Source organism: Cibotium barometz, chromosome 11 (genome assembly GCF_041138505.1).
Source record: "Cibotium barometz isolate CiBa-2024 chromosome 11, ASM4113850v1, whole genome shotgun sequence".
NCBI lineage: Eukaryota > Viridiplantae > Streptophyta > Polypodiopsida > Cyatheales > Cibotiaceae > Cibotium > Cibotium barometz.
The window spans coordinates 30424256-30436509 of record NC_141056.1 but is presented as its reverse complement, the minus strand read 5'-3'; the positions used below and the strand labels follow the sequence as shown (position 1 = coordinate 30436509).

Sequence of the window (12254 nt, the reverse complement as noted above, 5' to 3'; positions counted from 1 at the left end):
AAAAAGTCATCATAGGGTGCGACGGCCAATGGGCCGCCTGTTTGTCACATTGTGAGCGTCGATGAGACGTTTAGCGTTGATGTGGGCGGAGTGTTGATTTGAAAGAAGCCGGCCTTTCTTCAGAATTCACGCAGCATTTGGCAGGGAATGGAGAGATCTCTTGTGGATGGTTCATAGCTCACGCGATCTTCCCAATGACCCCCTCGTACCTGTCATCTGCATATAAAGGGGAAGCCTAGAGAGTGTGTTTGGCAATCACTTGATTGCATTAAGGGGTGCTTAACCATCGAATAGGAGGCTTGCCGTGGGTTTGCATCATCTTAATCTCATGACTAAGATCGTTTTACTCATGATTTGGCTTGCTCTACCAGCTTGCTTGCAGCTTGCAGAGGCAAAGCCTGTTGTTGAGCATACAATTACAATCCAAGAAGACGGCCACAGCACGTTTTCTGACAACAACCCACCATTGCTTGCCTCAGAGGAGCGCTCATCAAGGAATGCTTTCCGGATGCAACTCGACCGGAGATCTGATGGTCAGTCGCTGCGCAGTGCAATACAGAGAAGCCATGCACGTGTTGATGCATTATCACGAAGCTTTGCAGCAGCGACAAACTCAAGCTCGTTCGACGGCTCCGTGTATGCGATGGGCTTTGAATATCTCACCAACCTGGAGATAGGAACCCCCCCACAAGACTTCACTGTGATTGTAGATACAGGCAGTGACTTGGTTTGGACCCAATGCCAGCCTTGTGTGGATTGCTTCACGCAGCCAGGCGCCATTTATGACCCATCAAAATCCTCCACATTCACTGAACTCCCTTGCAAAAACAACACATACTGTACATTCCTCAGCACCAATGGAGCTGGCTCCTCTTGTGATACCAAAAACAAGTGCTCTTACGCCTATGAGTATGGTGATTCCTCTTACACACACGGTGCCCTCTCTACTGAAACCCTCACCTTAACCAAAAGCGAAGGCACCAAAACCTCGTTCCCCTCCTTTGTCTTTGGTTGTGGGCATGACAACGGCCCAAATGATAGCTTTGCAAACTCTAGTGGCATAGTTGGCCTTGGCCAAGGCCTTGTTTCCGTCAACTCCCAACTTGGTAGTGCCATTGATCACAAGTTCTCTTACTGTTTGGTCCCATGGGACTCCCCCCCTAGTGTGAAAGGCACCTTGCTCATGGGAAGTGATTCCATAACCCGAGGCCCAAAAACCCTTTCTACCCCTATCATCACCAACAATCACGCGGATGGTATTTACCAGACCTTCTATTATGTCTCTCTCCTAGGGGCCAGTGTTGGAGGCAAGCTCCTCAACATCTCAAATGGCACTTTTGATATCCAACCAGATGGGAGTGGTGGACTTATTGTTGATTCAGGGACCACACTCACTTATTTAGAAGAAGCTGGCTATGAACTCATCCTAGAGGCTTTCACATCTCTCATCAATCTAAAACAAAACACCACCCAACAAGATTTTGACCTATGCTATCTATTGCCTTCATCTGGAAATTACAAAGTGCCTAGCCTCACCTTGCACTTCCATAATGCCGATCTTGATCTTCCCCCAGAGAACTACTTCATCCTATATGAAGGCAATCTCTGCCTGGCAATGGGAGGTAACATTGGCTTCTCTATTCTCGGTAACATTCAACAACAAAACATTGAATTTGGGTATGATGTCAAGCATCAACTACTCTCTATGACACCTAAAAGATGTGCAACAACCTCTTGACACACATGATACTTCTCCAAAGCCATGCTAATGGCTTGTTTTAGGTAATAGAATATAAGAATAAGTTTTGTGAATAAACATCACTTACACACAAATCTATTCACTATTATATTCTTCTCTCCATGTTTACCAGAAGAAATATTGTGCCCTTCGTCCTCTCGCAATAGTATAGTAATAAATTGATGTGTTACAATGATTACTCTCCATGTTTTACAAGAAATATTATGTCATTCTTCCTTTCATAGTAGTATAGTAATAAATTGATGTGTTATAATGATTACTCATGCCATTGTTAGTTGTTTAATGCCGCATTTTAGTCGATAATATGACTTGATTTAATTTGTTCTCAACACCATCTCTAAAACACAATAATTGAACGGGAATTACTTGATCTCTTTTTTGCATGTGCATCATGCTCAAGTTTTAATGTGAGATCTCTACAATGATTATAGGTTACTCCACAATGCATAGTAGATTGTTTAGCCTTGTGTGAGTAAAGGTCAATGAGAAACTTACTACAAAGCCAATTTGAAATTTGAAACTCATGTGTCCAACCCTCATGATAGTGAGGGCTTGATCCTTAATAAGTAGTCCTTTCACATATGTTTTTAGGCCCTTAGAGTTCCTATTGTCATGGATATTGCAAATGGCAAAGCTAGGGCTCGTATGATTTCCAAAAGCCTCAATTCTCACCACTAAAAAACCACCTAGAAATGGTAGTAGGAAATGGTAGCCCACTATCCAAAAGTGCCATCTAAAAGTTCCATTTCTTATGTATGGAATGGAAGGCATTTCTTGGATTATCACTTTTAAGGTTGAAATTGCAGTAGGAATTGGTGGCCACTATTCAAAAGTTCCATTTCTTACATGTTTAAATGGCGAGTACTTATCAAACTAACACTTTTAAGGTTGAAATGGTAATAAGAATTGGTGTGACCACTATCCAAAAGTGCCATTTCTTACATGTGAAATGGTGATACTTCTTGGACTATCATTTTTTAGGTTTAATGGCAACCCAAACAAACTACCATTTATTACTTCTTGGAATGAAATCGAAGTTGAGACTGGTTACTAAACTTGTCTTTCACTTGGAAGAGAGGATATTGCATGTGAAAAAAGGAGGCCAAATTTTTAAGAGGAGAAGAATTTTATATTGAAAATGTGGATTTTCATAATGAATAGGAACATAAATGGCATGGAAAATGGCACTTTGAATCAATGAAAAAGCATAATTTGCTATTATGTGTAATAATCCATAGAAGTTCGTTTAAACTTTTTATTCAACATGAAATGGATCCCTACCAATGCACATTTCTAGACTTACAAGCACCATGCATGGCGCAAAACGAGGAAATTTGTGTGTTGCAACTCACAAAAAATTCCTAAATTGTTGCCATATATATAGGCAGTGATGTGTGTGAACACATTTAGGACCGCTGGGGCACTTTTTCCCTCTTTAGGAGGTTTTTTTCCCCGGCTTGTATATACGCCCATCATTCTAGGGCTAACTTATCTTTTGTACATTGACACAATCTAATACATTGTGTGTTGTGTGCATTCTTGCTTCTTCTTCTCCAAGCTTTGTGTGCTTTCCTGCAACCCTAATTCCAACAATTGGTATCAGAGCAGGCATCGGCTCCCAGGGCTACACCGCCAGCACCCTCCGACTCACGTTCTCCGATTGAGGTGAGCTTTCACGAGCGCTTGCAGGTCCCTACACTCTGCAAATTAACCCGTAGGGCTTTGCGTTCTCAGAAATCGCATCTGAGGTCGTTTCGGGCTCCGTTTTTGCATTTCAAGTTCTGCACAGGTGTTTTCGTCATTTTCTGCAGAAATTTCGACAGTGCAGTTTTCTGCAAAACAGGCATACGTACTCTATTGTGGACTGTGCTACATAGCACGAGTTGTTTTCTGTTCAGTCTTTGCTTCATTACAGGTAGCTTTTGCATCAGTTTCAGTCAGTGGCCATGGTTGATAACAGCAATGATGTATTTCGCATGTTATCTGGCTAAGATAAATTGGATGGAGACAGCAACTACCCACTTTGGGCATACATGATGCAGCATGTTTTGGTTGCAAAAGGAGTGTGGAACATTGTACAGGGTATGGATGTACGTCCAGGTTCTGTGGATGTAGGATCTGTTGAGGATGTTGCAGGTTCTAGCAGCTCTACTGTTGCTGCTGTGTTACCCACTACTGAACAAGCTCGTTGGGATGGTAAAGATGTGCAAGCTCATGCCTTGATTGCACTTTCTGTCAAACGTAACATCACCCCACACATTCGTTCAGCTAAAACAGCAAAACAGGCTTGGGATATTCTAGCTGGTTTGTATGCAGGTCGTAACGAGGCAAAAATCGCTTACCTGCGTAAAGAGCTAGAATTGAAGATTATGCAGGAAGATGATGACATGAATGTTTTTCTTGCTAAGATTAATGCAGGTGAGATTATTCCTGATCATTCTCTTGTGCAGACTGTTCTTGATGCTTTACCTGAGACATATCAGACTTTTGCTTCCACGTGGAGACTTCTTACTGAGGACAGACCTGATGCTGTCAAGTATGATACTTTAGTCAACAAGCTCTTGCAAGAACCACAGTCCAGGAAAAACAGGGCCAGGCAGCGTGCAGTTGAGAAGAAGTGGTAAGGCAGCCCCTTCCACTGTTTCTTCTCCTATTAGTAGGTCTACAACTTCTTCACCTTCCACAGGTAGCAACAACAAGTCTGAGAAGGCTCTTGATAAAGGCAAGAAAAAGACTAGGTGCAACTATTGTAAGGCAAACGATCATGTCATTAAGAATTGCCCTAAGCTAAAGGCTAAAGAGGTAAAGAAGAAAGAGTCAAATGCAGCCACAATAGCGGATGCTTCTACAAATGCAAATTCTGCAAATGTTGTGCAGGATACAGAATGGACGTTTAGCGTGTATTGCCAGTATGACCCATCTGTACCTCGGGGGGGTCACTTAGCAAAATTGCCTATATCACGTGCGTTCATGGCCTATTTTATAAATCCCTATGTAACCTACACTGGCCATTTTTTTAACCCTTTCTGTAACTTTTGATAAAATATATAATTCCCTTTCTGTCAATAAAATTTTTTTTATAGAATAATTTTAAAATCCCTTGTGTAAGAGATATGTAATTCATTTTAAGTCACTCTAGAAGTATTGGGGGGTTTTGAAAGTGACAAATGCAACTGTTTTAAACTATGAAAGTCGCTACATTGTAAGCTCTTCATTTGTGATATTTTGAACAAGCTACTAAGAGTATAAGTCATAGCTCTAATGTCTACGAATGAGAGTACAACCCACAGTATCTAGCTCCATGATACCAAATTGCATAGCAAGAGAGTAGCTCTATGCATATCAATAGATCAACTAACCATGAGTTGTTTAGAACCACAAGTCAAATCCCATGACCTGTCTTGCATAAACTCTCAATGCATATTCTCAATCAACTAGCTCAATCTAGAGCTCTCCCAGTGGATCCAAAAGTATCCACCAAGTACTTTCCCAATGTCCAAAACAAAAGCTCAAGCAAGCTCTAGGCAAAACAAATGCTAAGAGTAAACAATGCATAAGCATAAACTACTATTACTCTTATGCATTGTTTATGCTTGGCAAACAATGCCAAGCATAAACAATGCATAAGCTCAAGACAAAAACTTTTGACTATAGCTCCAATTGAAGTCTCAAAACTCCAAAAGATTACTCAATCCATGGAGCATACCATAACATACATGACCAACACGATCCTCAAAGCATTTGAATCCAAAATGTTACATACAGATGACCAAAGAAGTATCACTCCTAATCAATAAGCACAGCTTGCCAAACATTTAGGAGTCATCAAGGGCGATAAGCATTTACAATACATAGCCCCAATGTCCACTACTCAATGAGACCATGCAAGTCCCATATAAGATGCAACCAAAAATACATTCACAATGCTCCAACACTCAGCATCAACACCTGCTCAAACACTAAGTATCAACACTGCTCAAACACTGGTCCAAGACAACAATGACTTGAGATTTCCAAGCTGAGATTATACCAATCTCCCACTCCAACATCAACCATTTACTACTAACAAATCACAGTGATTACAGAGCACATTGCGTCAACATGCATCAAACATAAATTGTGGACAACAAATTGGTTGAGAAACCATGATGTTCATGACCTGTAAATGGCTGAAAATTATCAAATGTACACTTTCATTCCAACTTCTCAAGACCAACACTAATGGTCACATCAAAATGACCCCAGCCCATGTCCAAATGCAGCCCAAAAGTGGCTTGAATGGCAACCACAAGCTAGAGATGAAATGACCCAGCTGTTGCCTTCGTAAAATGTGTCAGAAAGTGTGGGGCTGATTTGTTGCTCATTGCTGGCTGCAATGTCCCACATCAAGGCATGAAAATCCTTGGCCACTAAAAAGCCCTTGTGCAAACTCAAAGCCTCTGATCAAGTATAGGGAGAGATCTCGAGACAAACAACTCATAAGCTTTCGAGATGCAAACAAAAGTGACTCCATTAGCCTCATGCTAAATCCATTGAAACAACCACAATACTTTCTTAAATATTATCTGAAACATCCACTTGCAGCATGGTTATAACAAAATTACCATGTCGATACATCTTGCTCAAATCCTTGCTCAAATCATACATATGGGACCTATACATCTCATACACTCTAGAATTATTTTTGCAAAAAATAAGATAGAATCTTGTGGACACATCTAGCAAAACTAATACATCTAATAGCTATACATTTTGTATAATCTGTACCGATTTTTATAGATGTACAAAAAGATAAATACACATTGTCGATGGTCACCTTCTCAAAATCTGAAGATTTCATTCTCCAATTCAAATTCCTGCATGAGACAAAGAAGATGTTGAGTCAATGAGATTTTCATATTTTGAATTATTTTTCAAACTCATACAAAGTATGTCTCATCAAACAAAGAAAAAAAAAACAGATGCATCCTTTCTGCGTACCTAGTGATCCCTCACAAAATCATTAAAGACCTTCCAATCATTCTCATCAAGTTCATACTTGTTGCTGCCACAATCATATGTAAGGTTTGCGAGAGCGATGACGCTATCAATGCTTATCATATCAAGGTCGGTTAGGTCATACGTAAAGCACCTAGTTCCTTTTGCTTTTTGATACCAACCAAGTTGAACCTCCACCCCTGATGGCCTATCTGAAAGGCTAAATCCTCGCTTATATTCCACACATGCACCACTAACCATTCTTCTCATCTTTTGAACTCGTCCCAGATACCATACACTTTTGGCTTTCTTCTTGCCTCCTGAAGAGCTTGGCTTACATGACCTTGTGATCTTCCCTTGTACTATTTGTTCATGAAAGAACACAGCACAATCTGAACTAATGCCAAATGCCATATAATTTTTTTCATGTCTTTTGCTCTCCAAGATGTGGGTTCTCATAAAGTTAGCAAGACAATTATATGCAGCATACTTCCCTTCTATTGAACCTACGCCATACAAAGAGTTGCACTCATGACACCATATTCGAACTAGAGCTTTCCCATTGACATCTTCATTATGTAATTCAAACCTATCATCCCTTTCAACCTTCATTTGTTTCATCTTTAGTTTTGTTCTAATACATTCTTGTTCCCATTGCTCAAGAACACTTGCACTTAACAATTTGCTTGTAAGCTTGGAAGTGGAGCCACTCAAAGTGTCACCTTTCTTGTTATCAATCTGATTTGAGCATTGTCGCTTACTTGGAGAAGGAAGTTCATGCATGCTATTGGCACTCCTCTTAATGCGTACTTGAACCTTATTGTTGAGTGTCCATCGCTCTTCTTGTCGTTTCTTTATAATATAATTTTCCTCTATGAAGACGAAGGATCCAATCACAAGCTCATCGCCCTCTATCTGCTCACGAACCAAAGCAAAGGTGGGCTCGTCTTTATCATTCTTTAGCCTCACAAGGCCTAAATCATCCTCATTATCATCATTGATCACTTGAATCTTATAAAAAGATCCCATCTAGCCTGCGACACAAAGTATGTTTTTAAGCTATGATTGTGGCATGCAACATCAACCTCACATAAAAAATAGATTGTGGCATGCAATATCAACAAAGTATATCAGCAATACATTTTCAAAAAATAGAAAACATGAGCAGGGTTTTGATCTAAAGGTTGATGGCCCTGGAGCACATCTGTTAGAGAAGAATGACTGTAAGATGCTGAGCGTGGAGGAACCGTTAGAAGCAGCCAGCAGCTCTGATGGAAGGATTCCAAACAACACAAAAGCCAATTAAGTTAATGAAGAAAAAGCTTGTTTTAGGTGATTCTAAGGCAGAGGCTAGAGTAGGCCTAGTTCTAGTAAAGAACCAGGCATATGTTGCTGCTACAGTGAAGCATGTATGCTGTGGGAGACATCATTGTTTGCTTCATGTCAATTGGATAACTTCATGTCATTGTTTGCTTCATACAAAATGCTGGAGATGGATGTGAAGCGTGAGTTCCTTGTAGCTCCACAACCCAAGACTAGCTAGGGCATAGTTTTATTTTCTTTTTGAGATTTATGGGTGTGCAAACCGCCTGCTACTCCTTGTACTATTTTATATAACAGAGGCTTCAAATCCACTGAGTACAATAGATCCCGCATGAGTGATCAGATTAACAACATAAGCTTCGTTTACATTCCCGATGGTTTGCCCCCCGAGCATGGCCGCACCACTGACGTGGTCGACCTGCTGGTTGCTCTCGATTCTGGCTATGCACGCTCCTTTGAGGAGTTGATGCAAGGTCTCCTGCTCCAAGACCCTCCCGTCACGTGCATCATCGCCAACACGTTTTTAAGCAATGTGCACAAGACTACGAAGAAGCTTGGTTTGCCGTTTGTGTTGTTTTGGACACAATCTGCAGCGAGCTATGCCTCATTGTTGATGGTGGCCAAAGGGTACAGGCCCCCAAAAGGTATGGATAGGGTTAATTATTACATCGTAGCTCAATTTTTAGATCTAATTGAGGTGTGATACTTATCTGATTAAGGTGTCACTTAGGTTCTCAGCCTTCCGACGTGATTACTTGCAGCCTGCCTGGTGTGCCGCCCTTGAAGTTCGAAGAGATGAATGGTTTTGTGCAGTGCTATGACCCTGAGGATTTCATGTTTAAGCTGTTTATACGCCCTTTTGAGAGCATAGGAGAGGCGGACTGCATACTGATGAACACCTTCGACGAGGAAGAGACCATGGCTGCTTTGAAGAAGGAGCATCGCGTGTTGGCAGTCGGCCCGTTGCTGCCCGCTTCGTTTTTCAAGGAGACGGAGAGTAGTGTGGCGACTGCGGTGTGGGCGGCCGAGGATGAGAGCTGCTTGGGCTGGCTGGACAAGCAGGAGGTGGGGTCTGTGATCTATGTTTCTTTCGGTAGCCTCGCTATGATGACTGCAGAGCAGATTGCAGAGATCGCCCTTGGCTTGGAGGCCAGCCAACAGCCCTTCTTGTGGGTTGTCCGCTTGGGGTTGATGACAGGAGGTAAATCAGCAGAGCTGCCGGAAGGCTTTCTAAAGAGAACAAAAGCACGCGGCCTGATCATCCCATGGGCGCCCCAGCTCAAAGTCCTCCTCCATGAAGCCGTGGGTGGTTTCTTCACGCACTGTGGCTGGAACTCGACCTTGGAAGGCATCAGTGCAGGTGTGCCATTGCTTGGCTGGTCGTCCATGTCCGACCAGGCTATGAATTGCAGATGTGCAGTGGAGAGTTGGAAGGTGGGGCTGAGCCTGGAGAGAGGAGCTGAAGGGTTCGTTCACCAAAAGGAGGTTGAAAAGAAGGTGATCGAGCTGATGCAAGGTCAAAAGGGGAAAGCCCTCAAAAGCTAGAGCCAGGGAGTGGAGGGAGGCTGCTGTAAGGGCCGCATCCCACAAGGAGGGCTCCTCTCTCAAGAACATACAAGTCTTCATTGACAATGTAGTAGGAGGGCTACCCTAACCCAACCCTAACCTTCAATTTGAAGGCCATTAAAACTAGGTTGATCTTGAAAAAAAACACTTAGGACCGCCGGGGTACTTTTTCCCTCTTTAGGAGGTTTTTTCCCCCGGCTTGTATATACGCCCATCATTCTAAGATTAACTTGAATGGTCGCCATAGGTTCACATTAGGACCCGCTAGTTGTATCTGCCCACTTGTCAAAATTTCTAAAATGGATTCAGAAACTTATCTTTTGTACATTGACACAATCTAATACATTGTGTGTTGTGTGCATTCTTGCTTCTTCTTCTCCAAGCTTTGTGTGCTTTCCTGCAACCCTAATTCCAACATAAATCATGTAAAATTTTCAAGTGCATGTATTCACCAAGACTAAGGACTGAATAATAATATGCACTATCAAATACATAGGAAGGTACACACGTTTTGAGCCTATCAATACATATTTTGAGACACTTATACACCATGCATGGAGTCAAAATGAGAAAATATGAACATTGTAACATATAAATGATATCCTATCCACATGAACATTGCAACATACAAATGATATCCTATCGACATGAAACACCATATTAGGAAATTTGGGACTATCTAGAGTCTATGGCCATGTTACATATATTCAAGAAACTTCCTTAGAAAATCCTTAAAAGTAGTATTCATAAGTCTTTGGAGTGTGGTTGGTGCATTTGTGAGACCACATGGCATAACTCTATAAACGAATACACCATATTCTAGAACAAAATCAGTTTGCCTTATCTTGATCCTCAAAAGCAATTGAAATTTAATTATATTCGTGCTTCCTTGCCAACTATGGATTTGAGAACATGTTCTAAATATAGCACGGGATAATGGTATCTTCTCGTGCCTTTATTTACCTTCTTGAGATCAACACATACTCTTAATTTTGCATTCTTTTTGGGTACAACCACAATTGGTGAAACTCAATCTGAGTGTTCAATCTCATGATAGATAAATCCACATTCAGCAAGATTGTCAATCTTTTTCTTAACAAAGTGTACTTGCTAGACATCTCTAGAATTTGGGACCATGGGGATTGTGTGTTACACATCTTCACTGTGTACTCCCTTCTCATGTCATGGTAAGTCCATGCAAAGAAATCCTTATATTCTTTGAGGAGAGCAATGAGTTCTACTACCTGACTCGAGGTGAAGTCTTCTGCTATAAAGACTAGTGTAGGGCCTTCCCAGGGCTCAAGCCAAGTCTACTTCTTTTACTTCGACAAATAATCATAGACTCGTCCTACCTTACTTGTTGGTTTTCTGTGGCATTATAAAATACTAACTTGCGGTCCCTAATTGCAAAAGATTTATAGTGTTCCACTATAGAGGGTGCAAGTCAAGAGTTGGCTAATGATCTAGTTGCTTTAGCTGCAGCTTCTACTTCCTTCTCCTTTTGGGCCAGATCTCTTTTTCTTTCACCTGGCTAAATGATTAAGCTTTGGTTCGTCAGTGATATCCATTAGCTATTAACTCAGTGGGAGAAGGGTGGCAATACATAATTTTTTGTTATTCCTCTCCCCAATTATTAATAAACTTGCAATGTGCATCAAATGCACCAACATATTGCAACCATTGGACAATAGTCATCCTTTCTTACAGCCTTTCATGATGCTTAGCTTCATAGCATTTACGTCTCCACCATTTTCTTTAGTTTTTTGAGAATGCTCATTCCATTATTTAGATTAGGACTGAATGTCAATTTCATAGGTGCTAGTCTTCATTTCACTTTCACTTTCCAAGTTTTCTTTCAATATTGTCAGTTGTGTTTTGCTCATGGTTTCTATAGAGTTGGTGTCAATTTTGGTTTCCATTTCAGACTCATCACCATTGGTGCTTGTGTTAGAGTCATCCCATGTGGATTCAAGCTTACTAGATCTAATCCCTTCAAAATTAGAGTGTAGATCACAAATCATTTGTAATGGTACAACCTTTGGGAGTTCTTCACCATCAGGTGTAACCCATGTAGACCCTCTTATTCTCCAGCTATCAATTGTGGCCACCCATCATGTGTATCCAATTCAAAACATCTTTAGGTTCTATGGCTCGTTTTTCACCATCCTTGTAGGGTGGTTTCTTCCCTACATTGGTTCTCTTTTCTACAAGTATAACACAGTTTTGCTTTGTGTGATTTAGTTTCAAGAGCTTTGGTTTCCTTTAATGTCTCATTTTTTGTTTCCTTGGTTTTGGTTTGTATGTCCTTGCTGTGTTCAGAATCAGCTTATGTATCTAGGGAGGGAATATGAGTCCTTATTTAGGTTCCTTGGTTTTAGTTTGTATGTCCCTGTTGTGTTCAGAATCAGCTTATGTATCTAGGGAATATGAGTCCTCATCTAGGTTCCTTATATGAAGACTAGTTCTTGTGGAAGTCCCACATTTTTCTTTTATATTTCTCTTACTTTCCCATTCTTAACCAACTTTCTCATCTAGGTTCCTTATTATGAAGACTAGTTCTTGTGGTAGTCCCATGTTCTTATTTTCTGTTTCTCTTACTTTCCCATTCTTAACCAACTTCTTTCTCCTA

At 41.0% G+C, this 12254-nt stretch overlaps 2 protein-coding genes across 2 annotated transcripts; both read left to right on the top strand.

Moving 5' to 3' along the window:
- Positions 1–264: 264 nt before the first annotated feature.
- LOC147634040 (aspartic proteinase nepenthesin-2-like) lies at positions 265–1934 on the top strand. The gene has a single exon (XM_086804537.1). It carries the CDS (start codon positions 329–331, stop codon positions 1736–1738), a length of 1410 nt encoding a protein of 469 aa, XP_086660663.1. The 5' UTR covers positions 265–328; the 3' UTR covers positions 1739–1934.
- A 6440-nt stretch (positions 1935–8374) lies between these two features.
- Positions 8375–9604, top strand: LOC147634039 (UDP-glycosyltransferase 85A7-like). The gene is made up of 2 exons (XM_086805617.1): positions 8375–8703; positions 8790–9604. The coding sequence occupies exons 1-2, from the start codon at positions 8391–8393 to the stop codon at positions 9602–9604; spliced, it is 1128 nt and encodes a 375-aa protein (XP_086661743.1). The 5' UTR covers positions 8375–8390.
- The last annotated feature ends 2650 nt before the right edge of the window (positions 9605–12254 follow it).

Bases quoted from the DNA above. Each gene is read 5' to 3' on its own strand.
- LOC147634040 (XM_086804537.1), top strand. From the start codon at position 329: ATGACTAAGATCGTTTTACTCATGATTTGGCTTGCTCTACCAGCTTGC.
- LOC147634039 (XM_086805617.1), top strand. From the start codon at position 8,391: ATGAGTGATCAGATTAACAACATAAGCTTCGTTTACATTCCCGATGGT. The intron at 8,704-8,789 runs GTATGGATAGGG...GGTGTCACTTAG, and splicing joins AGGGTACAGGCCCCCAAAAG to GTTCTCAGCCTTCCGACGTG.